The sequence below is a fragment of the Apium graveolens genome, chromosome 6 (genome assembly GCF_009905375.1).
Source record: "Apium graveolens cultivar Ventura chromosome 6, ASM990537v1, whole genome shotgun sequence".
Taxonomy (NCBI): Eukaryota; Viridiplantae; Streptophyta; class Magnoliopsida; order Apiales; family Apiaceae; genus Apium; species Apium graveolens.
This window is the reverse complement of record NC_133652.1, coordinates 61,658,882-61,685,268: the sequence shown is the minus strand read 5'-3', so window position 1 is coordinate 61,685,268 and position 26,387 is coordinate 61,658,882. Positions and strand designations below refer to the sequence as shown.

The 26,387-nt window shown below is 31.6% G+C and overlaps 2 protein-coding genes across 3 annotated transcripts; one reads left to right on the top strand and one right to left on the bottom strand.

Moving 5' to 3' along the window:
• The first annotated feature begins 4,112 nt into the window (after positions 1–4,112).
• On the top strand, positions 4,113–14,023 carry LOC141666528 (protein HESO1-like). The gene is made up of 10 exons (XM_074472583.1): positions 4,113–4,167; positions 4,372–4,478; positions 5,343–5,531; positions 5,825–5,998; positions 7,496–7,680; positions 7,895–7,990; positions 10,194–10,239; positions 12,550–12,656; positions 12,778–12,879; positions 12,970–14,023. The coding sequence occupies exons 2-10, from the start codon at positions 4,457–4,459 to the stop codon at positions 13,729–13,731; spliced, it is 1,683 nt and encodes a 560-aa protein (XP_074328684.1). The 5' UTR covers positions 4,113–4,167; positions 4,372–4,456; the 3' UTR covers positions 13,732–14,023.
• A 4,167-nt stretch (positions 14,024–18,190) lies between these two features.
• On the bottom strand, positions 18,191–24,466 carry LOC141667250 (vacuolar protein sorting-associated protein 32 homolog 2-like). Of its 2 annotated transcripts, none has more exons than XM_074473662.1 (8): positions 24,308–24,466; positions 24,106–24,216; positions 23,311–23,410; positions 22,349–22,434; positions 22,158–22,249; positions 21,287–21,401; positions 21,019–21,211; positions 18,191–18,511 (listed from the first exon to the last, which is right to left on the bottom strand). In XM_074473662.1, the coding sequence occupies exons 2-7, from the start codon at positions 24,175–24,177 to the stop codon at positions 21,020–21,022; spliced, it is 657 nt and encodes a 218-aa protein (XP_074329763.1). In that variant the 5' UTR covers positions 24,178–24,216; positions 24,308–24,466; the 3' UTR covers positions 18,191–18,511; position 21,019. The 2 variants fall into 2 exon arrangements, with proteins under 2 accessions (XP_074329763.1, XP_074329762.1); XM_074473661.1 differs by having other exon boundaries at positions 18,191–18,499.
• Positions 24,467–26,387: the final 1,921 nt, after the last annotated feature.

Below are 26,387 nucleotides of genomic sequence, written 5' to 3'. Positions count from 1 at the left end.
AAATGGAAACCTCCAGAGGTAAATCAGCTTAAAATCAACGTGGATGCGTCAGTAGTGGGAGGGCAAGACTTTTTTTCAGTTGGTATGGTTCTGAGAGATCACCAAGGTCAATACATTGCAGGTAAAACAATGCGGTTTGCTGGTGTTGTTTCGGTCGTGGAAGCAGAGTTAACAGGCATCTTGGAAGCTATGTTGTGGTCTCAGGAATTGGAAGGTGATCATATTACTGTTGAGAGTGATTCTCTGATTAGTGTCAATGCAATCAATCAAGGACAGGCTAACCTACTGGAGAGTGGGGACTTGATGCAGCATTGTCAAGAGTTGTTAAGAAATAATGGTAGGCTTGTAGTTAATCATGTTAAAAAGCAGGCGAACAAGGTAGCGCACAAACTTGCTAGGTTTCCTTGTGAGCTTAGTTGCTTTATTGTAATCCCGTCTCCTCCATCATGTTTGTTGGAGACATTATTGTCGGATGTTTTGGCTTAATGGAATTCTATTTCTCAAAAAAAAAAAAAAAAAAAAACATATATAAAGTGTAGAATGACCCTTAGACATATATTCCAAGATCTCCGTTAGACTATACTTATTAGTAAATTGCGTGACGGATATTTATCTGTTATACATATTAGGGGTTTATATTTATATATAGGGTGGTGATTTATGTAGGCTCCCTTAAATAGAAGAGAATTATTGTTTAAAAGATATAAATATATATTTTATTTTATTTTTCGTCATATATAATTATAAATTTTATTTACCAAATTAAAAATAAAGTTGCACAATTTTTTTATTTAAAAAATTATTAAAATTTGATGAAATAGTTTACTGTGATTTTATAGTAGAATCACAGTAAAATCACACTTATCCAAAATTATTTCACAGTAAAATCAAGTTTAAAATCAATTATTTTTCAAATTTCAATTGTTAAATATTTTAATATATTTAAATATAATTATTATTCTACATTAGTAATGACTTTGATAAAATTTTATAATAAAATTAATAATTTTCTATGATTCTTTATATAATTAAGAGGGTTTTTCTTGAAGAAAATGAGAAACGTTGTCTAAGAGTTTGAGTACGTCATCAAAATATAAAGGGGCATTTGGACAATCAAGAATAGGGTGCATATATAAGGACGGTGACTTTAACTTTACTACCCTCGCACCTTAAAAAAAAAATAGAAAAACGAAAAATAGTGCACATATTTTTATTAATATTTTTATATTATTTAAAATTATAATAATTTTTTTGAATCATTACCGTGTTACTATATTTATAAATAATAATATAATCCCGAGGCAGAGTCTGTCGCTTAAATGTGATTTATATTGATTCACGTGATTTATAGCTTATTACGTGAATCTGTAGAGTTTACTCAGTGCGCACTTGAAGGGTATCGGCTGCAGGTTATCTATGATAATAATAATAATAATTATTATTATTATTTTCATTATTATTATTATTATTGGAGGGACTCGAACCTGAATATTGGGTAGTGTATAAATAATAATATAAATATATGTTGTTGGGGAGTTTGTACTTGAGAGTTTGAGTAGTGTTTATTATTTTAGTATTTGAATTTAATGGTCTTGATCACGTGATTAAAAATATCCAACGATCATAAATTGGGATAACCAAATCAACAAAAAAACACATACCAAATTATACTGCATTACGATTATTATAATATAGTATAGGTTTCAGTGTATACAAAATACCCATCTATATAAGGACGTCGACTTTAACTTTATTTAAGCCCCTGTTTGGTTGGTAGAAAATAGAGGGGAGGGGAGGGTTTCTACAATAAAAAATGTGTTTGGTTCATATTTTTAGAGGGAAGGGGAGGGAAATGAAGGGGTCTAAAATCTCTTATGGGTCTTATTTTGTTTCCTCCCAATTTGGGGTTTTTTGGAAGGGAGAAATTTTATTGACAAAAATAACCTTATACCTTATTAACACTTATATATATCCTAAAGGACTTATATGTAATTTTAATTATAAACCCCTCACTTCCCCTCCTGTACCAAACATAAAAATGAGTTAATTCTCCTCCCTTCCCTTCCTTCAACCAAATAAAATTAATATTATATATTTTCCCTCCCCTCCCCTCCCCTCTATTAAAATTCCTCCTATTCTCTCCCCCCCGTTGAACCAAACACAGCGTAAGTGTATATGCAATACCCATCTTCACATTCGGTGGGTAATTTGATCGCACTTTTCGCCAATGGGGATGAGAAAAACCAAATATTCGGTCCGATTTTGAAATTTGAACCAAAAAAACGATTTTTCGAATGACTAAAATCAAATTCCGTATCCGGATCCAATGTAACCAGATATTTGAATATTCGGATATCCGATTAAATCGGACAGAAAATTTTATGAAATCCGCTATTTTATTGGAGAATCTGAAATTAATATATTTTGCAAATAAAATATTATAAAATATATTATCTTGCAAATTATTTTCTACAAATATCATTATTTTCACTAATATATTTTATCATTACAAAATATATTATTATACAAAATATGCTTAATTTGTGGCATACATGTTCACATTACAAATTACAAAATATACATATGTACTTCGACATTACATACAACTTGAACAATTAGATTGCATTGAATACATGAAAGTTCTAATATACAAATCCAAATTATAAATATTACAAGGACTCGCACTCTTAAATTAAGTTAAATTTCAAAATATCGTTAAATTTTTGCCCGAAACAATCGTCCCTTACCGATGATGTGCCCCGTGTTGACAAAAGGACGATTCAGAAATGAATTGGCATAATCTAAATAAATGGCCTAAAATATCAATTCAACACGAGACTTCATTTAGCGTATAAAAATTAGTACAAAATGCTATATCGATTAGCATTTTGACATCTTTTATTCTTTTAAATATATACACCACGCTATAGTTTGAGTTTTTTTTTATCACGAGTTTCTTATGTGTCGTTTTGAAGCCGAACTCCTTATGTTATGTTTTTAATTTCATAGTATAGCATAATTTATCATTTATTAATTTTTTAGGATTTAGTAATCCCATTTGCGTTTTAAAAATATTAATTTTTTTTGAATAAAAGACATATTAATTTAACAATTTTTAATATTTTAGGGTTCAACAATCCCATTTTGAGCTTTGAAAATATTAAAAAAATATGAATAAAATGTACACCGATTTACCCTGAATCCTAGAATCAAAACCCAAATTTAATATGGTTCTAAACGCTAGGAATCAAACTCTAGGAATCAAACTCTAATTCATATCTTGATTCCTAATTTAACAAACAGTTTTAATATTTTTGAGTTAAAAAAATTCCCCATTTGAGTTTTAAAAATATTTAAAACAGAACAAAAAAATACAGTGATTTAACCGAAAATAAATAAAAGTTGTGCAAAACGCTACTTAAAATAATGTTTAGCACGAAAAACAAAAATAAAAAGAGAAAGAAATAAAAACAAAGCCGCATGGAAAAAACTAACAACCAAACACTTGGCAACACCGCGTTTTGTTCAAAACGCTACTTCAGCTGGCGGTATTGTATTCATATTTTGGATAATTATTTTCAACCGTGTTGTCTTGTTCCATTCTTTCTCATAAAGTGTCATTTAGGGTCAATATTCAGTATATTGCTCCTGCGGCAACATAGGTGAATGCTATCTGATTAATCTCCAATAGTTATATATTTGTTTCAAAAATTAAGCCATATATGTGTAACCGTAAAATTGTGAATGACTCATTAGATTAGTTATAATTTGTTTGATGATATCTGAAGACCGTAATAATTTTAGAGTTAACAGGTGCAATAAATCTTCATTTCTCGAAGGAATACTTTTATTAGATAAAAGGTTGACACAACTCTGCTCGTCGTTTCGATAATTCTTGATAACTCGATAGATCACGTGGCTCTCATATCAACGACACATTATTTAAATTTATGCCCATTCAACTTTTGATTTTTTGATTGTAGAATAGTGACATGTAAAAATGGTGACGGAAAATTGGAATTGAATTAAAGAGAGAATTAAGTCCACCGCATCCAAGAAAGACATTAAAAAAAAATAATTTTTTTTCTTGACCGCATCCAAGAAAGACATTAAAAAGAAAATAATTTTTTTTCTTTCTAAAAATCGCATACGCTTCGTAGGTGTATGGTATGATTGATATATGCCATTCCGGGAACTCAAAAGTTAATAAAACCCCAGCAAATATAAAATTAACTCGTTTCGATTCGATTTGATTTTTAAATATCCCTTCAATATTCCAGCCTCGTAATCAAACTCATCTATATAATATCTGCATCTATATCTCTATACATTAATTTATGATTTATTTTTGCAGTTACTATTCATTTGCAGGGGATTGAAAGAAGATGAGCTTTTGTTGAAAATTGGGCATGTTTCTCGTTATACAAATCGATTCATTTCCGGGGTTGAATTAAAAATGACTGTTTTACGCGAAAAGGGTATAATCTTTTTCTTGCTTCAACTTCATTCTTGATTCATTGCTATTATATCCAATTTTCAACCTTTTTACTAGTTCTTGTTTTTTCTTGATTATGCTGTGTTGTTTGTGGTTCTTCATTATGCTGTATTTTTGTGTTTGTTGATTCAAGAATACTGAATTTTTATATCTTTATTATGTGTCTATAATAATTGCGGGTTTTGAGAATGTGAGATGGCCGGTTGGTGTTTTTTTGTTACTTTGACGATCGTAGACTTTGTCGAGTTTGGTTAGTTGTAGATGATATATCGTACTTATTTATTGTTGTATTTATCTGCTTATGTCTTAGTTTGTAAAAATTTCAATCATTTATGGAATGATGTTGGTTATTGATAAAAGAAGGTAAAGATCTCGTGCAAACAGTTATTGTTGTCTCGAAGTATATTAAGATGTTTTTGAATTGATAACTTTACATGTATGCGTTTTTGTAGATGAAGGTGTATACATATATCGGTATCTGTTTGGACATGTTTAGTATTATGAGTGTTTCAATATTTTGTTTGAAAATGTGGTATTCATTTTCTGTATTGCTACTTTTTTGTTTCCTGAAGTAGTCGACTTTTTTATAGTCTTACCTTTTCTTTTTTAGTTGGTTGACTTTTTCTAGAAAAAGTAGCGTACAATGGTTAAAATCAAGTTCCAGAACAAGTCTGTAATTATTATACTTTTCAGATTCAGTGATTTGCATTAATACGCCAAATAACATTTTCTACTTTGTCGGAATTGTCCATTAAGTTTGGACCTAGTAAAATTACCTTATCATTTATCACAAAAGATTGCATCTTTTATTTTAATATCTTTGTAACCTGGTTTTCCCTTGATTCAGTCTTGCGCAAGAAGGTAGAAAAGCTTGAGTTGAAAGGACTAAATATACATAAAGTTATTCCTGAAAAGCTATCTGGACTGGAAGAACTACTTCAGGATGTTTTCTTAATCCTTCGGCCAAAATCAAGTGATTATAATAATCGACGCGATCTAGTTCTAGTATTCAATGAAATAGCGAAGGAGCTCTACGGTATTTTTTGTCTGAACTTTTAGCGATTTCCTGTTGCACTTGAGAGATTAGGATGTGGATGTTCGTGAGTGTATGAGAGATAATATGTGTGCTATCATAAATGCAATTTATAGTTGTTACATGGGAATGCACACAGGGTTGGTATGTCTGTTATATCTTATCATAGGTCTTAAAAGCATCAGTCCAATGGATTTACTATGCAGTACAATTTCTAGTTTCCTAGATTGTCAAGAAAAATGAAAATATGAAGTTCATTTTTAATCAAAGAACTTGACACTCTTAATTATGTACAGGAAAACCTGACCATCCTATTGTAGAGGAATTTGGTTCATTTGTGATGGACTTGTTCAGTCCCACAAGCGATCTTGACCTGTCAGTTAATTTTAGTAATGACGCAGCTGAGTACCCCCGCGACAAGAAAATTAAAGCTCTCCGGAAGTTTTTGAAAAAGTTTTATGCACTTCAAAGTAATTTCTTGTTACCTCGTATTCTTAAATGTTGCACATCATTTTTGATTTGTGTTTGACTCCCTCTGTTCCTTGAAAACTGGTAGTAGTGTTATGCAAAAAGTTTACAACAATAGCCCTATTCATATTGCTATTTTTTCACATACTGCTATTTTTGCCCAGATTTGAAGGAACGAAGGGAGTAACTGGTAGTTTGCGGCTTCTGTTATAACTTATAAGATCATATACATAATATTCTAGGAGTCAATCTAGCTGCATGTTTGTTAGTTGAAGGCATACATATATATATTTTTTTATTAAATGAAGGCATACATATTTGATTGTGTTTTAGTTAACATGTCAGCCACCTTGTAATCCCTCAAGTTTTTTTGGTGTACTAAGTTAATGTGTGATCAAATCATTCACAAATTCTACATCAGACAGTTGTGATGATTTTAATAATTAAACTAAACTTGTTTTTTTAGGAATGATTAGTTAGAACTTAGATGAAATTAAGTAAACAGATTATATTGTTCATCAATGTGCATTAAAAAAATATATTAAATTCTGGCAGAATACAGACTTGCTCACTGAAAGCACAGAAGTTTGAATTGAATATCATTTATCAAATGTGCAAGTAATATTCTGGTTAAAACTAAGATTGTGTGTAGAACAGTTAAATCATGTTGCAACTTGTAACCATCTAAACATATGCTAAATAATATAGTTATTGACTTAAAAGATTAGTTTTACTTTTATGCACTCTTTGAAAACAAAAGAGTAATATATTGTGTCAACTATGTATTGGGATACACATTTGTAACAGATATTTTTAAGAATGATTGCGGGTCCTAATGCTTAGGTGGAATGTTAAAAATTAGTCCCATGTTACTCGCAATCAAATGTTGGAGCAAAAGTTATAGTAGTTTTTAATTCATGTTATTCTATAAGAATATGCTATTATAAGCCTTCTGCCCTTTATAAAATCTATATTTGCGAGAAGTTTGAATTGATCATCATATATCAAATGTGCAAGGAAATCCCGGTTAAAACTAAGAATGTGTGTAAAACAGTTAAATCATGATTTAACTTGTAACCATCTAAACATATGCTAAATAATAAAGTAATTGCCTTAAAAGATTAATTTTACTTTTATGCACTCTTTGAAAACAAAAGAGTAATATATTGTGTCAAATATGGATTGGGAATTTGGGATACACATTTGTAACAGATATTTTTAAGATTGATTGTGGGTCCTAATGCTTAGGTGGAATGTTAAATTAGTCCTATGTTACTCGCAATCAAATATCGGAGAAAAGTTATAGTAGTTCTATTATTCATGTTATTCTATAAGAATATGCTATTGTAAGCCTTCTGCCCTTTATAAAATCTGAATTTGCGACTTGTAATTTTTTTGTGGTTGATCTCCTCTGTGAAAAATAACCTGTACTTGATTTAGTCAAAGTACGCAGTTTATTACATTAAATCTGTTAACCATTTTATGTTCTTTTAATTTAGGTAGAGGGCATGTTTCCGGTGTAAAGCCTATTTTTTCTGCTAGGGTGCCGATTCTAAAAATTGTTGATGCTGGAACTGGGGTTGAATGTGATATTTCAGTAGAGAATAGGGATGGAATTTTGAAATCCCAAATTGTCCACATGATATCTTCGATCGATTATAGGTTTCAGAAGCTATGTTTTCTGGTAAGGCATCATTATGGTTTCCTAAACTTTAAAGTCATCATCTCCCCTCAATAGGGCAGCAAAGTGTCCATGAGAACACTGTCTGAACCAATCAAAATAGTTCTTTTCTTGATGTGTGCAGGATAATGTTTGTCACCAAGTGCATCTCTTGAATATCGATTCGACTTTTAGAATGAATGTATGATACATTATAATATATTTACCTACTTTGCAGATGAAAACCTGGGCGAAGGTGCATAACATAAACAGTTCAAAGGATGGAACACTCAACTCTTTATCCATTATACTTCTGGTGACTTTCCATTTACAGGTACGATTTGTGATGGAACTCATGGAAGTTATGTATGCGAGAACTGTTTTATTATTGTCATTTGAATCTATATTGTTTCAGTGTAATGCATAGGTTAATTATTATTCTTGTTATATAGTCAACAAAATGTAACTTTTGACAATAAAAAGATAAATACAAAAGAAAATATGACAAGGGCAAGCATATGGTAAAGAGGAAATGTATTACGTGCAATATTCCCTTCAACTCTGTGCTAGCTGGTAACCGTACAAAGGACGGGCCTAGACATAAATTGTTAGTGAAAATAATTTGTTGATTGACAATAATAGCAATTTATCTTAATAATTTAATGGTAGTATTAGTTAAATATATTGTTGATTTTTCTCATATATCTTTTCAGGTGTTGTGATTATAGGAAATATGTTCATTTTGTTACTGCTTTTATTTGTATCTGATTTAAAAATTTTAAATATATTTTCATAAGTATTGGCACTCTTGTGATTATACTAAAATTATTTGGTTTTAAAAATAGTAGAGTTAGTTCTAAAATGGTGATCTTTCGGGATAAAATTGTAATTTTAGAAGTGACTAAATTTAACACTAAATTCTTAAAAATACTAAATTAAATATTTTTAAAAAATAAAAAATGTCAACCCTTATTTTAAGAAAAAAAATAAAGAATCGATTTATGATGAAAAAACCAGGAGAGATTAGAAAGCTAATTATAAATTATGTAAAAAAAAAATATTTCAGTTTTTAATAAAATAATTGAATGTGACCATATTGTTAAGATTGCTCATTAAGAAAGATAAAAGATATCATTCTTGATTATATTTGGAAGTTGTATCCAGACGATTGTAGTAGGATCCTAACGGGTGGATGCCCAGTAACAGTTTACCTAATTTTTTAAAGGATGTTACCAGAATGCTCATTGGCGTTAAATGTAGCCCTTTTTACCCACCTACTAGGCATGCCAAGTTTGCGTGCCCTAGAATACGCATAGATGCATTGCGTAGGTTGAGTACACGCATCACAATATTGCGTAGACAACATAATAATATTTTTAATTTACTTTTTAATTGATACAGAGCACACAAGAACAATATGCTTATTTCTGGCTACGCAATTGGCAAATGCACGTTTTCAAATCACAGTACATGGGTCTAGTATACATGCCGCTTTAGAACAAGTAACTCTACACGAGTCCACCAGTTTTTAATCCAAAATTCATGTACTTTCAGATGTGGAAAGTAAGAGAAGGGAGATGCATGTCAGCATATAAAGTTAATGGCTCATAGTGCTCTTGTACGTGTTAATAGTAAAAAATGAAATATATAGAATTAAGTACTCCACCGAAGTAAATGATCCTACCGGTGCCTGGAATTTGCTGTTGAACTTTAATAATATACGCACTTGTAGAATGCGAACAGCGCCAGTAAAAAGGGCAATGACTCCCACTAACCGGTATTTCGGGCAACTGCTTCTCAAATATAGGTAATATGGGCAATTATTCGATCCTAATCAACCTAACCTACAAATAATAAAAAATTAGATTTGCAGGATTAGATTAAAAAATGAAAATATTTAGGAGGCGCAAATACCTATTTTAGAAAATAGTTTTGTCATAAAATCTGAACATACTTGTATCTACATTAACTTTGCAAGTTGTTAACTATTTCTAATATTATTTAAATTTAAATGATGTCGTTAACTATAGTAGTAGGATTCTAATAATCTATAAACAACGCATAATTATTGACTACATATGCATTATATCTGTAAGTTATTAACTATTTTAGTGTGATTGTATATGTTAGTTGTTAACTATTGTTGTAGGATTCTAATGAACAGTACATAATTTGTAAAGTGAAATTGCAGAGGCAAATAAATGAGATGTAATATAATTTTATTTAATCAAATTGCTCTATTTGTATTTGGAAAAAGTTACTGAATAAAGAGTATGGATGATATATTTTTTAAATGTTTAGCTTGAAAAACAATTTGAAGTAATCTAACATACATATTTATTATCATTGGTTTTTGCTTGAAGTTCATATAGGGACTTGAAATGACAAACTATGTCTTCTCCCTGACGCTTCCTTTCCATGTAATGCTACAATTGACTTTTCCAATGCCCAATGGTTGATGCGAGTAGAGTTTGTTTAAGGATTATTGCTAGATCTTTTGTCTGAGACTATGCTTACCCTTTTTGTCTACATTGCAGACTCGAAATCCCCCTATATTACCACCACTTTCTGCCTTGTTTAAAGGTAACATCACTGGTCTTTACTAGACAGTTGTGTAACTTTTTAATCATTCTTTTAAAAGAGGACCTTTTGGATAGATTATGTGGTTGTAGTTTTTGATTATAGAGTGATTAAACAATGTATTAATGCCTTCTTGGATAGCATCTGTTATGTGCCCAAATTGTGGAATTGTTCTAGAAGCTATATCTGTTAAATCTTGTAGTTGTGACGTTCTATTTTCCATTTTTTTTATCAGTTATCAGCTTTTAAGCTAGACTAGATAAGCAATATTTTGTTCTGCAGTGTTTTGCCTTGTATGCAATTAGGGTTATATATCAGGAACAGATTGCAATAGGTTATCTCTGTGCTTGAGTTGTATGTAGGGGTGGAAAAAATCGACACGACCCGAAACCCGACACGAAACCGACACGGGAAAGTACGAATTATGGTTGGGGTTTTTAATTTCGGGTTGGGTTCGGGTTGACATAAACTAACTCGAAAAAATCAGGTCAATTTGGGGTAACCCGAAATACCCGGAATGTATAAATTACATGTTTAATTCATATATATCGTACTTAGCCATTTACTTCGGCCATTGGTTTTGGGCCAATAAGAAGCCCAAGCCCAGCAACATATAATCTGTAGTCACATGTCTGAAGTCAGTATTGATCCAAATTTAAAACCCTGTCTTGATACAGCAGCCAGCCAGCCACTCCCTTCAATCTTCATTCTTATCCTCTCTTTTTTTCCCTTTTTTTACTTCCTATCTTCTGTGTCAACTTTTTTCTACTTAATTTATGTCGATTTACAAACATGTATGAGCCATGATTTTGTTATTAATCAAATGCTGAATTGGATGTTGGATTCGTATATATATAGTGTGAATGTATGTATACGAGTGTGAAGTTTTCACTTCAATCCCATTTTATTTTCTATTGGAGAGATGGTGGATGTAATGAATTCTTGCTGATTTCTGGGTGCTCTGAATCGATTTGCTTTTTCAGTCCGAGGGCGTCAGTAAAATACCACCCATTTGTGATTTGGGGTCAGACCAGGTCGGGTTCAGGTAAATTCTGCAATCAACAGGTCGTGTTCGGGTTGATAAATTTGAACCTGTTTCGGGTCGTATCGGGTTCGGGTAGACCTAAAAATTGGACCGGATATGGTCAACCCGACCCAAAACCCGAAATTGCCAGCCCTAACTGTATGTACTACTCTCCTGAAATCAAAATTCTGGGTGATTAAGCTTATCCTATAGAAATTATTCCTAATCTTTAAAGCTCAGTTGTATATATAAGAATTTTGGTCATGACATTTGTGTCGAGGTATTTGGACCTTAACGATTTACCCATAATACAGATAGAAGATTTGAGGCAAAAGTTTTGTTTTGTCACAAATACACTTCTAGCTTAGATCAGCTAACTAAAATAAAAAAAATCTTTGAAATTTAAACCAACTGAAGTGTTAATTCTAAAACCTTAACACAAGACTATGTAACACAACAAGTAGTATATCTTATCATCTCCACAAAGAATAATTTAAGATGCTAACTAATACACACCAGCGTTCTTTTAATTTAAGATGCGATCTTCCCTTATCGGCCCCAGCTTCACGTATTTTAGTTTCATGTCCTCTATGCCATGTGGGCTGAGCTTTCCCCTTCTTCCTATAGCTGCCTATGAACACCCAGCTTTAGCCTAAGCAGCCCTCTAAACAATAAAGAATCCAGCCCACTACAGTAGGAGTACACAAATGCTGCTTTCCAGGCATTTTTCGTCAATGATGAGGTAATTTTGCAGCAATCTATTCTAGCCATCTAATCTTACATCTTTATAGCAATGCTATAGCGTTACTGTTGCCGTATCGGATTTTGTACTTCACTACCCATGTGCGACTTGCAAGGTGCTATTTGACTTAAACCACATGCTCCTAAAGCGCCCACAACTTCTGAGGTTTTTTATAGCCACTATTCCGATGCCTCACAAACAAGAGAAATTAATGCAAAGGGACTTCCATCCTGAAAACAAAACAAAGTACAAATTAAGAATATTTCGTAAAAATACAACTTATGCAATGAACTTGAAGGTATTACCAGGCACTCGTAAAAGAAAAGATATATACAATAATGTCACATCAACACTCATTTTTAGCTTGAGAGAACAATTAACTTTACATGTAATGACTGTATAAACTAGAGTTATTGTTAAGCGAGGAGACAAAATATTTCCTTTTAATGTATTTGATTTGCGAGTTCTATTCATCAAAGTATTATCTTATGCTATTTAACCTGTATTATTGTTTGCATTGTTGACATTACATGTTTGTATTTTCTAGAGGGCACTGCTCCTGCATCTGTTATGAAGTTTGTGAAAAAATATTCAAAGTATGGGAAAGAAAATAAGGAGTCACTAGCCAGCCTTTTCTTAACTCTCTTAATCAAGGTGATAATTTTTTTAGGTGTAGCATCTGTTCTTATCAGTTTAGTATAGAGGCTTATATCATAATTATTTCGATTTCATTTCTTGAGTATGTGTAGCTTAAAGATTTGTAAAACCATTGCAGCTATCATCTGTTTCAACACTTTGGTGCAAAGGTCTCTGCGCCAGTGCGTATCAAGGAGCCTGGATATCCAAAACATGGAACTCTGAAGTTGGCTGCATAAGTGTAATTTTAAGTTCTTTTGTCAAAAAGTATAATAGAAGAAGATTAACATTCTGAATCTCTCCTAATCATATATCTATTTATGCGGTATAGGTTGAGGATTTTACAGACAGATCCCAAAATGTTGCAAGGGCGGTCAAAGAAGCAGAAATTCCAAATATCAATAAAGCCATTGAACTATCAATTATATACATTTTTGATTTTATGGATGGTTTGATTGAAGAATCAAGGTTAAGGCGCCTTCTGTTTGGCTGTGATGCTACAATACCTGCTTCAGTACAAAAAAGCACAACCAATGGGGAAGAGAAGGCAAATCTGAGTCGTCCTTCAGTTGAGCTTTACGATTATAAACCTAGTATGGAGCCGCCAAATGCGGTTTGGGAAGGAAGGCTTGAAACTATCCCTTTTAACCCTACTGTGGCAACAAACAATGAATCTTTGTATGGAAATCATTCAGTTGTGTCTTATGACCGGATAGCAACGAAAAAAATGCGAACTGCTGGAGGCTGGGGTGTACAGCCTGCAGAAAATTGGGGAGGTACATCAGGAGGTCATTTAGTGAATAGCATATATAACCCCAGTATGGTACCTCTAGTAGGCTGCCAAAGTAAAGCAGCTGGGGTCAGAACGCAGCCAACTAATGCTGCTGGAAGTTTATCGTCTGAAGAGATGCGAGGTAGGGTGGAATGGGGAAATTCATGGCAAGCTAATGTTCATTATAACATTAGTAATCAAGTGCCTGGGAACCCTGTTAGTCATGGAACTTCATCAAATCCAGTTCTACATCAAACTTTTGTTACTCGTGACAAAAATCTAATGCATAGACAACCTTCCAATCCTCGAGGATATTGGTAGGTCGTGTTGATTGCGCTACTTAAGTGTTTCTTCTAAGCCATCTGATAGCCCTCATCTCTTCTTTAGTTGAGATTTTCCATATGTACTTTCTGGGTTTAGATTAATAACTGTACCAAATGTCGTTCAGTTTTCCTTGTAAGATTAGCAGAAGGTTCAATTTACAACAATCCAGGCACTCAGTAATCTGTATACATGTGCTGATGTGTAGTGTTGTACTTCATCATAGCTTTCTTGACATCTTCTTTGATCTTTAAACCTTTTTATTAAAAAAAAAAGTGTACATATTTATATATCTCGAGTCGTATTGACCTTTATATGTGTTTACAGTTTCAAAATAAATAACTACATTTTCAAAAGTCTCATTCTTTAACTCATTTCATCGTAACCTGTTAAATATAAGTTGATCACATGTAAGTTTCAAAAAAAAATTGATCACATGTAATGCTCCATTCCTTATTAAATTCATTTCTTTCACAATTCTTTGTCAGAACAATTTTGTGCTATCTATTTATTATTATTAGGGGCGTTTGCGATTCGGTGTGGTGCGCTTTGGACCAAAATCGTAAACCAAACCGGGGTGCAGTTTATCTAAATTCTCAAACAGCAACCGCATCGTGTAAATCTTAAACCGTGCAAACCACACCACGATAATGCGGTGTGGCGCAGTGCGGTTTGAGCGGTTTAAACTATTTAAAAATATATAAATTTAGTGGGGGTGGTTTACAATTTTTAATATATCAATAAATGAATTAATAAATAAGTTTGAAGTTGATAGTATTACTTCAAAATACAATTTTAGTAAATTTGAATCATTAACTATAATTTCTATTTTTTTGGCATAAATCAGATAAAATTTTAAATTATTTTAGTCATTGACAAAAAAATAATAAACGGTAGCATCCAACCATCCAATGTAAACCGCAACATTACTACATAAATGTTTATTATATATACTAGCATACGGCCCGTGCGATGCACAGGTCTTGGTTAATATTTATATATTTTTATTTTTATTTTATATAATCTTATTAAAATTCTATATAAATAATTAAATACTAAATAATGATTAAATAATTATACTTTCATTGTGTATAATTTCAAGTTAAGTTTAAATAATATATATAATATATGATTGATGAGTTCTTATTCATAAATAATAATGTAAATGTTTGTTATTGGTGAGATTCAAACATGAAAATTTATATGTATCTTTATAAATAATAATATAAATGTTTGTTATTGACGAGATTCAAATATGAGAACTTGTGTAGTGTATTTTTTTTTAGTATTTGGATCTAACGGTTCTGATTATTTGATGATGAACATCCGACAAATTATACCTCATTCCGGCTATTATAGTATATATAAGTATAGTATAGTATAGATTTATCTATATTATAAAGGGGAAATATAATAATATATATTTATTTATTATAAATGTATAATAATATATATGATAATAATATGCGAGTGCAGTGCGATTTGAACCACGAGAGCAAAGTCTCAACCAGCAAACCGCACCGCACCGCACGGTTTGATAAAAATGTAAACCGCGACCGCCCTCCCATTACTTTTTTTAAAAAAAATCATCTCATTCATCCCAACTAAATACTACATTAATGTTTTGACCCGCTAATTGAAAATTTGATCGGAGAAGGTTTTTCAATATCATCTGCTATCGGAAAAGACCACCAATTTGTAAACATCCGTATCATTTGTGTAGACAGTAATTTTACCTGTTACGCATGTTTTTTTAAAAAGTATTGTTGGATTTGCTTTGTTAGTGTATGCATCGCATTAAATCTTGACATTATAGGGACAAAAAACAACTTATACATATGCCCCGAATATGCTTCAGGTATTTTAAATGTGATTTATCTTAAAACTACGTTTAAATAAAACACTACCATAATAGTCCGGGCCATTTTCTAGCAAATTTTTAAAATATAGTGTATAAACTTTCAAAATTTAAATATGTGCGAGTTTTGTTACCAAATAATATATATAATCCTTGATAATTTAATTAAAGTGCGTTAAAAATTCACTAAAAATAATTTAGAATCGTTGATTGTTTAGACTATTGAAAGATGAAAATCATTCAATGTTTACAAATATTTTTCTAGCATCGATGATTCTTGTGATGAAAAAATATTTTGATTGTATGTGATCTCTGAATTAAATATATGTTGATATTTATTGTAATTCGCATAAGTGTGATATTATTATTGGCCTCCTAACCGCAGTGAATGATGTCACAATCAGTGTAAGATGATGGAAACTTGTTATATAGGGAATTGTCAATGTCTCGATATAAATTTGACATTCTCGTGTAAAAATATCAGCACACTATTAGATTCATTACGGCGGTAATTAGTATATATAGGTATGTCTTGACATGAGGTTATATATAAAATATGTTATCATGTATGACCGTGTTAATGTAGGTAATGTGCGAGTAGCGAGTAGCGAGTAGAGGGACTAATGTAATATAGATTGCACGACCATCTAGCTTAGATCCTATTTGTATTTTATTATATATTTCGTTTATAATTTTCAAATTTTGATTTTTAATAATTTTTTTATAAAATTGCTCGTTCTAAAATCTTAATGCGTTAGAGGAACACCCTTATCAGATCTTATACTCCGTACTCAAAAGCCTATCTATGGATGGAAAAGTATAGGATCACAGACGCTCATCTTTAGGATTATAAATTATCTTTCGCGTTCAGAATAATTTATGAGAAATATTGGGATGACATTGACAAGGATTCAAATAATAAAATATTGTTAGTTTGAAATCTGATACTATGTCAAATAACTATAGGCCCTAAAATCTACAGGGTAGCGTAAAAAATAAGTTTGCAAAAAAATAAGTTTTCAAAAAATAAGTTTGCACATATTTTTCATATGTAATCTAAGATGTAATATCCATAATTATATAAATTCAACTTTTTTAGATTCTGTTTTGAAAATTTCATTTTTTGTTAACATATTTATATTTTTTTTATATAATATACTTTAGTGTTGATTATAATAGTGTCTAATAACAAAATGCCATATTTTGCCTTATAACTAAATATACATTTTATGTATTAATTATACCGAGAATCATCATGCAATCCAAATATCAAATGTAAATTATTTTGATCTTTAAAAAAAATTGTATTTCTCTTAGTCTACTTATTAATTTAGTTAGTTTCCGTCAGTATTCTAAAAATCCCCGATTTAACTGATTAATCCCCTCCAATGTAATTGACTGATCCAATTTTTGAAATCCGATTAATTTTTATGAATTTTCTTTTATTGAACTATATATAATTCTTTATTAAAATCAAAACACTATATTAATTTAAATATGAATAATTTTAGAAATTATGATATAATAAATATATGTATTTTTTAATAAATAACTAATACAATCATATTAATATATTAAATATAATTTAATATTATAATACATCCGATTTCTCTTTCGATTAATCCTCGATTTTCAATTAATCCTAAATAGGTAACTCGACCAATCTTCTCCGATTTCCGATTTTTATAACACTAATTTTTGTACAATATATTTATAATTTAGTTATAGTATAATCTTATAACTTAGTTACATATTTTACGTAAATATTAATCAAAGTGGATTCCAAATGTCACATACAAAATGTTTCAATATTTTTTAATTTTATGTTTTAGGGTGTATTTTATATATTTTAACATATTCTAGTTTGACTAATAAATTAGAAGGATTAACATAAAATATCACAATATATTAGATTAAAAAATTTTATGCACTTTTTTATTTTATCGAAACTTCAAGAGAACAAGGAGCTTATAAAAAATTAAGAGTAAAATTTTGATAAAGATCTGGAAAATATGTGCATATATATAAAATTACATACAAATTATTATGTAAATAATATGATAGACTCGAGTGAAACAGTATTTTTTTTAAATAAATAAAATGATAGGTTTTGTGTATGTATATAATGAATTTTAAAAAATATATATATTTATTACATCTTCCAGGTAAACTGGTGATAGCGATGAGGTTAGTTTTCTGCAGTTCATGGGTTCAAATCTCATACATAACTTTATTTTTAACAGTAATAATACATGTTGGAGTTTAATTATAAGAGATGAGAGATATAACCAGCCCGGAGCTGAACTTATTTTGGAACTAGGTGGTACAGGGGAGGCTTCAACTTCTGTTTATAAATTTAATATCTACTGTAGTGGCATGGGAAGTGAAAAGAAGATAACAGTCTTCTGATTTCTAAATTAAGATGCCACTTCAATCACCTTCCATTCCAACAAATTGATGTACAAATCCATACACAATCTGTACTAGAATCCCCTCTTGGTTTCTCTTCCAGTTTTGGATCATCGAAATGGAAAAAATCCAATCAAGTCCAGGAAAATTACCACAAGGAAATAAGGTAAAGAAGTAAGCTAATACAGAAGGTAGCAGGAAACTTTTTCCAAAATCCCAGAATTTATGCACAAGTTCTTATTCCATTTATCAACTACAGCATTATCCACCACAATCTTACATAAAAATTTAAAAAACCCACATAAATAAGAATTAAGCTGGCAGACCTCATATAGAATGGGACCCTGTATTCTTCATATCTTCTATACATTGTTTTCTTACCAGCAAAATACACTTTCAAAGTATAAATATTGACTTGCCAGATTGAGGTTGTCCAGCACTAACCTCCGATTTACTGCACATGTCGCATAAGATTTAACAGTCTCTTCCTCATGTCTGCGACTGCAAAAGCAACTGAGAAGTGTTAACTGATCTCCAAGATGTTCACATATAAATTTAAATCCATCTTATTGAAATAAACTAATCAAATTAAATAAAAGAATAGAATAGAATATAAATAGCTTAACCTTTTGATGTAACAACTTTCAACATTAAAGTACAGTGTAAAATGGTATCAGATAAAGTTGAACAAGAAAGAGATGGGAACAATTTTTTTCGATTGTCTAAAACAAAAACAATCTGGTGGTATTCAATACTAAAACTATATCCCCCTCCTAAAAAAATTAGCATCTGAAATGACATTCATTTGGCGAGTGCAATTGTTTTCTTAGCTTTTGACTACAGTTCGTCGGGAATAACATTTGGATTACATTTTATCAAACTTTGGGTTAACTACAAAAGGATCACACCGAAGTTTATATGGAAAGGTTTGCTTTTCCATCACCCTTCAAACTTCAATTTGTATGAAACAATCCACTAATCCAGGGTACAGAGCACAAGATGGATAAGCCAATAATTTATAAAGTTTAAAAACTTGTAAATTGACATTCCATCATGCCTGACGAAAACATCCTACAAGGTTGTGCATAAATAAACCAGTAAACCTCCCTTTAATTATTCTGTCTTCTATATCAACTCTATCTTGCATCAGCTGCAATCTCAACTACACCCCCTCGATGTTAAATTTATTTGAACAATATAGGTCAATGTTCTGAACTAATAATAATGACAATATTAATTCCTTCAATTGGACGGGAGCACCGTGAAAAACAATGGAGCCACTTCAGTATTCTACATTAAAACCAATTGGAGTGTTAAATTCTTGTTGTCAAGAGATGCCTTGATATATGTTAGGACCTGTCCAGGCCCGCTCTTTGGATATATATATATAAAAAGAAACGAATTCTTTTATTGATAAACACACACACAACTAGGTGGTATTCGAGAGACCACCCACTCTCCACAAACACACTTAAGTCAATCTTATTCTTCATGCCCCAAACAAATGAATAACTTCTCTATTTATAACTCAAACCTCAACTCATAATCCCTAAATTAAGCTAGAATATTATTATTCCCACCAAATCCTCCCTTTCAAATCTTTATAACTGATGCACACACTAATTATTCAGATTTGTAACTGATTTGATATTTATTATGTTTCCTAACATTACCCACCGCCCAAACTTGAACCTTGTCGTCAAGGTTCAAATGAGAAAATTGTTCCATTCTTTCTTTTTCCCTTTCTTTCTAATCCAGAACCCCTGCCTCTCCGCCAATAATTTTCTAAATTCCTCTCAGTTACAAGAAGGCCGCTGACATTCCCCGCAATAGTCCAAGAACAAAAGATCATTTCTCAAGTATACTACAGCCGTCCAGACCTCCTTACTTGGCGTGAGAGGTTTACTAAGTTCAAAATAACTATCAAAATAACTTTCAGCCTTCAACGACCCACCTACAAGTTTTAAGCCTTCGAATATGACTATTTCAAGTCATTGTGATAAAGAGTCCATGGATGAGCTTGGAGGCGATGAGACATCAAACAAACAAGACTCTTGTTCTTTGTTGTTGCCACTATTAGAATTTAAAGGAGTCTGCCCTAAAACCTCCGATATTGGTGGTTGCTGATGAGTCCTTTCATCTTCTTGAAATTTTCCAAAATCCATTTTTAGAAAAGCTGATTAAAGCTCTCTATCATTCGCTTGTACTCCCTTCAGCTTCTCCTCAGTTTCGTGGACCGACTTTTTGGCCTGTTCCAAGCCTTGCGAATCCTCACGAGCAGACGGAGATGGTCCAGTAGTCTTGCGACTATAGCGGTCCATTTTTGCAAGTATGGCAACCATACCTTCATTGAGAAAAGAAATTTCATTTTGAAACTTTTCAATATCCAACTTCAGAAATTTTGCTTGCATCTTTTCAAAAAAAAATTCCTGGAAGTCGTCGATTCGAATTTTAACTTGTTTTGCACTTGTCGCTGCCCCAAGAACAGAGGTGCTTTGATACCACTGTTAGGACCTGTCCAGGCCCGCTCTTTAGATATATATATTAAAAAAAAACGAATTCTTTTATTGATTTACACACACGCACACACAACTAGGTGGTATTCGAGAGACCACCCACTCTCCACAAACACGTCAATCTTATTTCTTCATGCCCCAAACACATGAATAGCTTCTCTATTTATAACTCCAACCTCAACTCATAATCCCTAAATTAAAGCTAGAATATTATTATTACCATCAAATCCTCCCTTTCAAATCTTTATAACTGATGCACACACTAATTATTCAGATTTGTAACTGATTTAATATATATTCTATTTATTATGTTTCCTAACAATATATACACACACACACACAAATGAGACAACAGATTCAGTTGTAACTACATAATTAATAAAATACACAAAATTATAACAGGGTACCTTGACATTTAAAAAAAGTATTTCCACTAGTTTGGTGCTTAATATGGAAGTAGGATACGCAATAAAAAACTATAGAGACATGGAAAGCAATACTAACTTTATAGTGCCATTTCTGCCTGCAGCGCAGCAAGTTCATCTTCCTCGGCCGTGTTCTTCTGAGGAGCTGGACGTAATTGTTGCCTGCCAGCAGGAACGCTAACTGAAGCAGCTGGCGCAGTTGTAGCAGGCTGGAGAAGCTGTTCTTCCAGCTCCGCTCCTTCCAGTTCTTCAAGCTCTGCCTCCAATTCATCCTGAAATAAAAGAATTTGTCATATGTCCATTGTAAAATGTATTAAATAGATAATTAAGATGTAAAAGACACATACTTCATCAAAATCAGCTGCTGCACCGATAGGGGTGGACAGAGCTTCTTGAATTTGCTTCATGTTCTCCGTCTGCTCATTAATCTCATCCATTGTTTTGTCCACATCATCAATATTTCTGAAACATTAAGATCAAGATGTCATTATGATGCAGGACAGATTATCAAAAGATAAATATACGAACTAAAAAACGATAACAAATTTCTTTATGTATTTGTAATCTATTTGTAATCTTCATATGCACAAAGGGCTCCATGTCACAGCGACAGTGAAAAAAAATAGCCCCAAATTTCTCAGGTATATGTGGAAATTTCCATACGAGTGCACAGTGTCATTTACTGATAACTGGCTACTTTGATGCCAAGTACTGTGCAAAATTTAATATGTTGGAATGGCTGCCACAACATAATCAACAACATGCAGCACTATGTGCATTTAGTAACTGTCCAACTGGTGTGCTTAATATTTAACTGATACATGAAAACACTATATATTGTAGTATAGTAGGCTAATTAATATTCCATTGAAGTTTGGTAGCTGAAATTATAATATATCCAAATGTTGATATCAAAGTAGTAGTCAATGAATGATTTAATGAGTAAATATCAAAGTAGTAGTCAATGAATGATTTAATGAGTAAATATCTTACTCTAATTTTATCCTAATTATTTTTCTGCTAATTGGCACAAACAATAACAAACATTAATAAATAAAAATACTAATAAATACACGTAAAGGCGGTGAATTATTAGTGAGCAGGTGTCCAGTAGGTCGGCTAGCGCCACAACTTCCAGGAGGGCCATAACCATTTTTTTAAAGTAATAAGGCAACACAGAAACAATTGTGCACGCTAAAAATTTAAGGAGTCACTTACGTGGCCTTCTGCATCGCCTTCATGGCAGCTGCTCCACTTCTCAAAGCATCGACAGTCTCTGTTGTAGCTTTTGCACCTTCTAGCATTATCATCTGATACAAAAGTTTCATGTAAGATAGTTTAGAAATAAAATATCATATATATGAGAAAGAAATCACTTGCATATACATAATATATCTTAACAACAGAACCTGATCATGGATGCGTAGCTGAAAATTCCCAAGTTGCTCAACTTGCTGCTCGTAAAGCCTCTTTCTTTTTAAACATTGAATTGCCGCTGTTCACCAGTAATAAGGTGAAGGGGTTTATTAGGTATGAACAAAAAATATTAATCATAAGAATCAAAGCTACAAAGAGAAAGTCCTGGACTCCTGAAAATGCTAAACTAAGCCAATTGGAGTACAGAAAAGTAGATGTATTTCAAGGAGGATGCTAGAACTAAAAGGCCATCTATCTGTGTGATAATGAGGAAAAAAATGGAAACCATAATCACAGATGGTATTAAGAGTAAATTAGTATTAATAGAAGAACAGGTGAGAAATAATGTCATTTTCAAGATCTCGGAAGGATGTGACAGGCGGAGTAAATTAAATAATAAATAACCTATCTGGTTCCCTCATGCAACATAACAACTGAATAAGTAAATGTTGGCAAGTAGTATACAATGGTAATTTGGTAAAGTTAAAACACAGGATTGCTTAACAGTATCCTGCAGTACTAATTGCATGCCACCTCAAAGCATGTGAAAACTGGACAGCATTCACACGACAAAATTTTAGTATTAGGCTCTTAGCACAATAAAATCATAACTTTCTTTTGTTAATCCTTATGCTGGTTAATAACTTATATAGCATTATAGTGCAGTTGTTCGATTTTGAAGAGGAGATGAAAAGTATTATTAATTTCAAAGCTCAGAAGGTACAAGTAATTGCAGTTTCCGAGAACAAAAGAACAGACCAAGTTCATATGTCTCATATGCGCTATATAAAAGGAAATTCTACCAAAGACCTTAAAAGGAAACTATTTAGATATCAAGTATAGGACGTAATAACCCTAGAGTAAACTGTAAAGGTAAAAATAGTAATTTTAGAAATTAAGAGGTCAAAATAAAACCGCATAAAAATACAGACTTAAAAGGTTGCTACAAACACACCCCGTTTGTTCTTAGCTCGAGTGAACTCTTTGGCCTTTTCAATCTCAGCAGAAGCCTTTTTTAGAAGAACTTTCTCCTTTTTCTCCAACATTTCAAGTGTCTGCATTAAGAAGAGTACAATCGGGAAGCATAATTGAAATGGATGCAGTGTGAATTCTTTCTTTATAACATGAATATATATCTTACAGAAAGACGAAAGTTTATTATGAGAACTAAGAAGAACCACATGAATGACCATTTATTAGTGTCAAGAACAGCTTACCTTACGCAAATAGCAAAAAAATAATTAATAACTTTATTTGACGTGATTATAATTTATTTGACGTGATTTGTGTTCCTATGAATTATACTATATTTAGCTCCGATTGTTTGGCATACAAGAAATAACTTATTTACCTTACCTAACATTTTCCTCCAAACAAATCAGAAGCTTTTCTCTAAAAATTATTCCATAAACTCAATTCATTCCCAATTAAGTTCCGTTTTCAAAGAATTAACAATACGTAGGTAGAGTGTATGACTAAACAGTCCATTAAAGAACAGAAAAATGAGTTCAAACTGTAGATAGTCCGTTTAACAAAATGAATTATCCAGTTTTGTACACACAACAGAAAAGCACAAACTTTAATCAGTTTTGTTAAAGAAATATAATCCAATTAAAATCAATAAAAAAAATAAATATATAAAATGAGAGAGAGGGGGGAGAGAGAGAGAGGGGGGGGAGGGGGGGAGAGAGAGAGAGAGAGAGAGAGAGAGAGAGAGAGAGAGAGAGAGAGAGAGAGAGAGAGCACCCACCTCAGTTAACTTATCCAACGTAGCAACAGCATTAGCTTCAGGCTTAGGCTTCCCAAATACTCGATTGAACATGTTGACTGATTGATGATTCCTTAATTCAATTCACAAAACCTGCGAAAAAGAAAGAGAGGACCTTTATATAAAAATAAAATTAAAATCGGATCGGATCGGATCGGATAGTTGAATGAAGAAGAAAGATAACCTAGAAGAGCGATGCAAGTTTGAATGGAGAGAAATCGGAGGGTGAATTGAAAGAATGAAGGAAGAGGAGTTTAAAGAAAAAGGCAGTTGCTTGATTTGTCGACTTTCTGGGCTTTATGCTCCTTCAACTTTCTATATTTCTTCCCACTTCTTTTTGTGAATAATTTAATTAGTAATTAGTGTTCTTTTTACAGGATAAATTATTGTTTTCGATCAAGGAGAATTAGGACACAGCCGCATGCACAGGAGGTAGGGGTGTACGCGATTCGGATCGGATCGGTTTTGGGGTAAAAGTCGAACCAAATCGCGAAAAGCGGTTTTAGAAAATTATCATCCGCAGAAAATTATCATCCGCAACCGCATTTGCGGTTGCGGTTAACCGCGTCAATTGCGGTTGCGAATTTGCGGTTATTGCGGATCGGTTTGCGGTTCAACCACTTATTTTAAAATAATTAATAATTTACAAAAAAATAAATTCGGAATATTAATAAATTCAAGTTTAAGTTACGCGATAAATTTACATTCAAAAATAAAATACAAACTAATGCTCCGTGTGAAGCAAGAATATTAAAAACATACAAAAATACGGAGGCGAGAGAAAAGAAAAAAGAAAAGGATAAAAAAATTACATGTTGATTACATTTTCCATTTGTTTGGTTATATATATATATCTTATAATGATTGTAAATCTTATGAATGAAGTCTTAACATTAACCTAAGATTAGTTAAAATATGTGTATACTTATTAATTTATATGATATCAACTAACATTTTTGGAAATATATTTTATTATAAATATATGTTGCGAGTTGCGGTTGCGGTTGCGATTTTGCGATTTTCAAAAATTTAAAACCGCATTCAAACCGCGATTGTGCGGTTTTTAAAATTTAAATCCACAACCAATCCGCGTTTCGCGATTATCCGCATTTGCGGTTCGGTTGCGAGCGGTTGAGCGGTTGGATGCGGTTGAGCGGTTCATCTATACACCGCTAACAGGAGGTGTCGAGCCTAGTTAGATTCTGACAAGATCAGTTGGAGTTGAGTAAAAAGTTTGGGCTCAGTTGGAGTTTGAACAAATTTTTAATTTTAAAATTGAAGTTTGGATCGTAAAAAATTTGATAGACACAATTTCGGTTTGAAAATTATTAAATTTAATTATATATTAACAAGATTTTAAAATATGATGGGTTAATGTCCAGTTCGATTTGATTAAATATATATAACATAAATAAAATAGTGAATATTTATATAAAAATATTATTATAATAAAAAATTAAAAATAATGGATGCTCGATAAGGTTCGCAAACCTTACAAGTCGAATAATTCAAAACTCGAGTTCGACTCGTTATAGAATTCAAATAGCTCGGCCTCGAACTTGACTCGATTATTACTGAGCTGCATTTAAATATTTTACCAAGTCGAGATCGAGTTGTTCAGTAACGATTTGACTCGTTTAAACAAATCTAACAACCTCGTAACTCAATTTTTAGATATAATATTAAAAAAATAACTCTTATTAAGTTAAGACATTAATAAAATATATTTATTTTCAACAATACTATTTATACTTATTTCTTTATTTAATATTTTACTATTAAAAATACATGCATCAATTAAAATATAATATAAAAGAGATAATGATTCCTATAATATATTATAAAATAATATTTAGAGAATCCCTAAAAGAATGGGTTAGGGCAACTTCAAGATACTAGCTAAATAAACCCTTAAATTTAAAAATATAAGAAATTTGATATATATATCACTCAATAAACTAGTTATTTATTTCTTAAAATTTTGATATGCTTCTTTTCTCCCTTATTTTTAAGTAAACATATCCCATCACTTATTTTATTTTTATGAATAAAATATTCTTTTCTCTCCATCTTTAATCTCTTTTTACTCTCTTTCTCACTTTTTTCATTAAATTTAATAGTATAATAATGATAAGGAACATGTATAAAAATATTATTGAATTTGTCAAACCATTATAATATCTTAAACCTAATTATTTATTATATTTTTAAGGAATATAGTATTTACTGAGAGTCTCTTGAGATGCTTACTTAAAAATAAGAAT

Coding starts and splice junctions, on each gene's coding strand:
- LOC141666528 (XM_074472583.1), top strand. CDS start 4,457: ATGACTGTTTTACGCGAAAAGG. Junction 5,532..5,824: donor AATAGCGAAGGAGCTCTACG/GTATTTTTTGTC, acceptor AATTATGTACAG/GAAAACCTGACCATCCTATT. Junction 12,880..12,969: donor CTGAAGTTGGCTGCATAAGT/GTAATTTTAAGT, acceptor TATGCGGTATAG/GTTGAGGATTTTACAGACAG.
- LOC141667250 (XM_074473662.1), bottom strand. CDS start 24,177: ATGTTCAATCGAGTATTTGGGAAGCCTAAGCCTGAAGCTAATGCTGTT. Junction 22,435..23,310: donor TCGAGCTAAGAACAAACGGG/GTGTGTTTGTAG, acceptor ACTGGTGAACAG/CGGCAATTCAATGTTTAAAA. Junction 22,250..22,348: donor AGCTACGCATCCATGATCAG/GTTCTGTTGTTA, acceptor CTTTTGTATCAG/ATGATAATGCTAGAAGGTGC.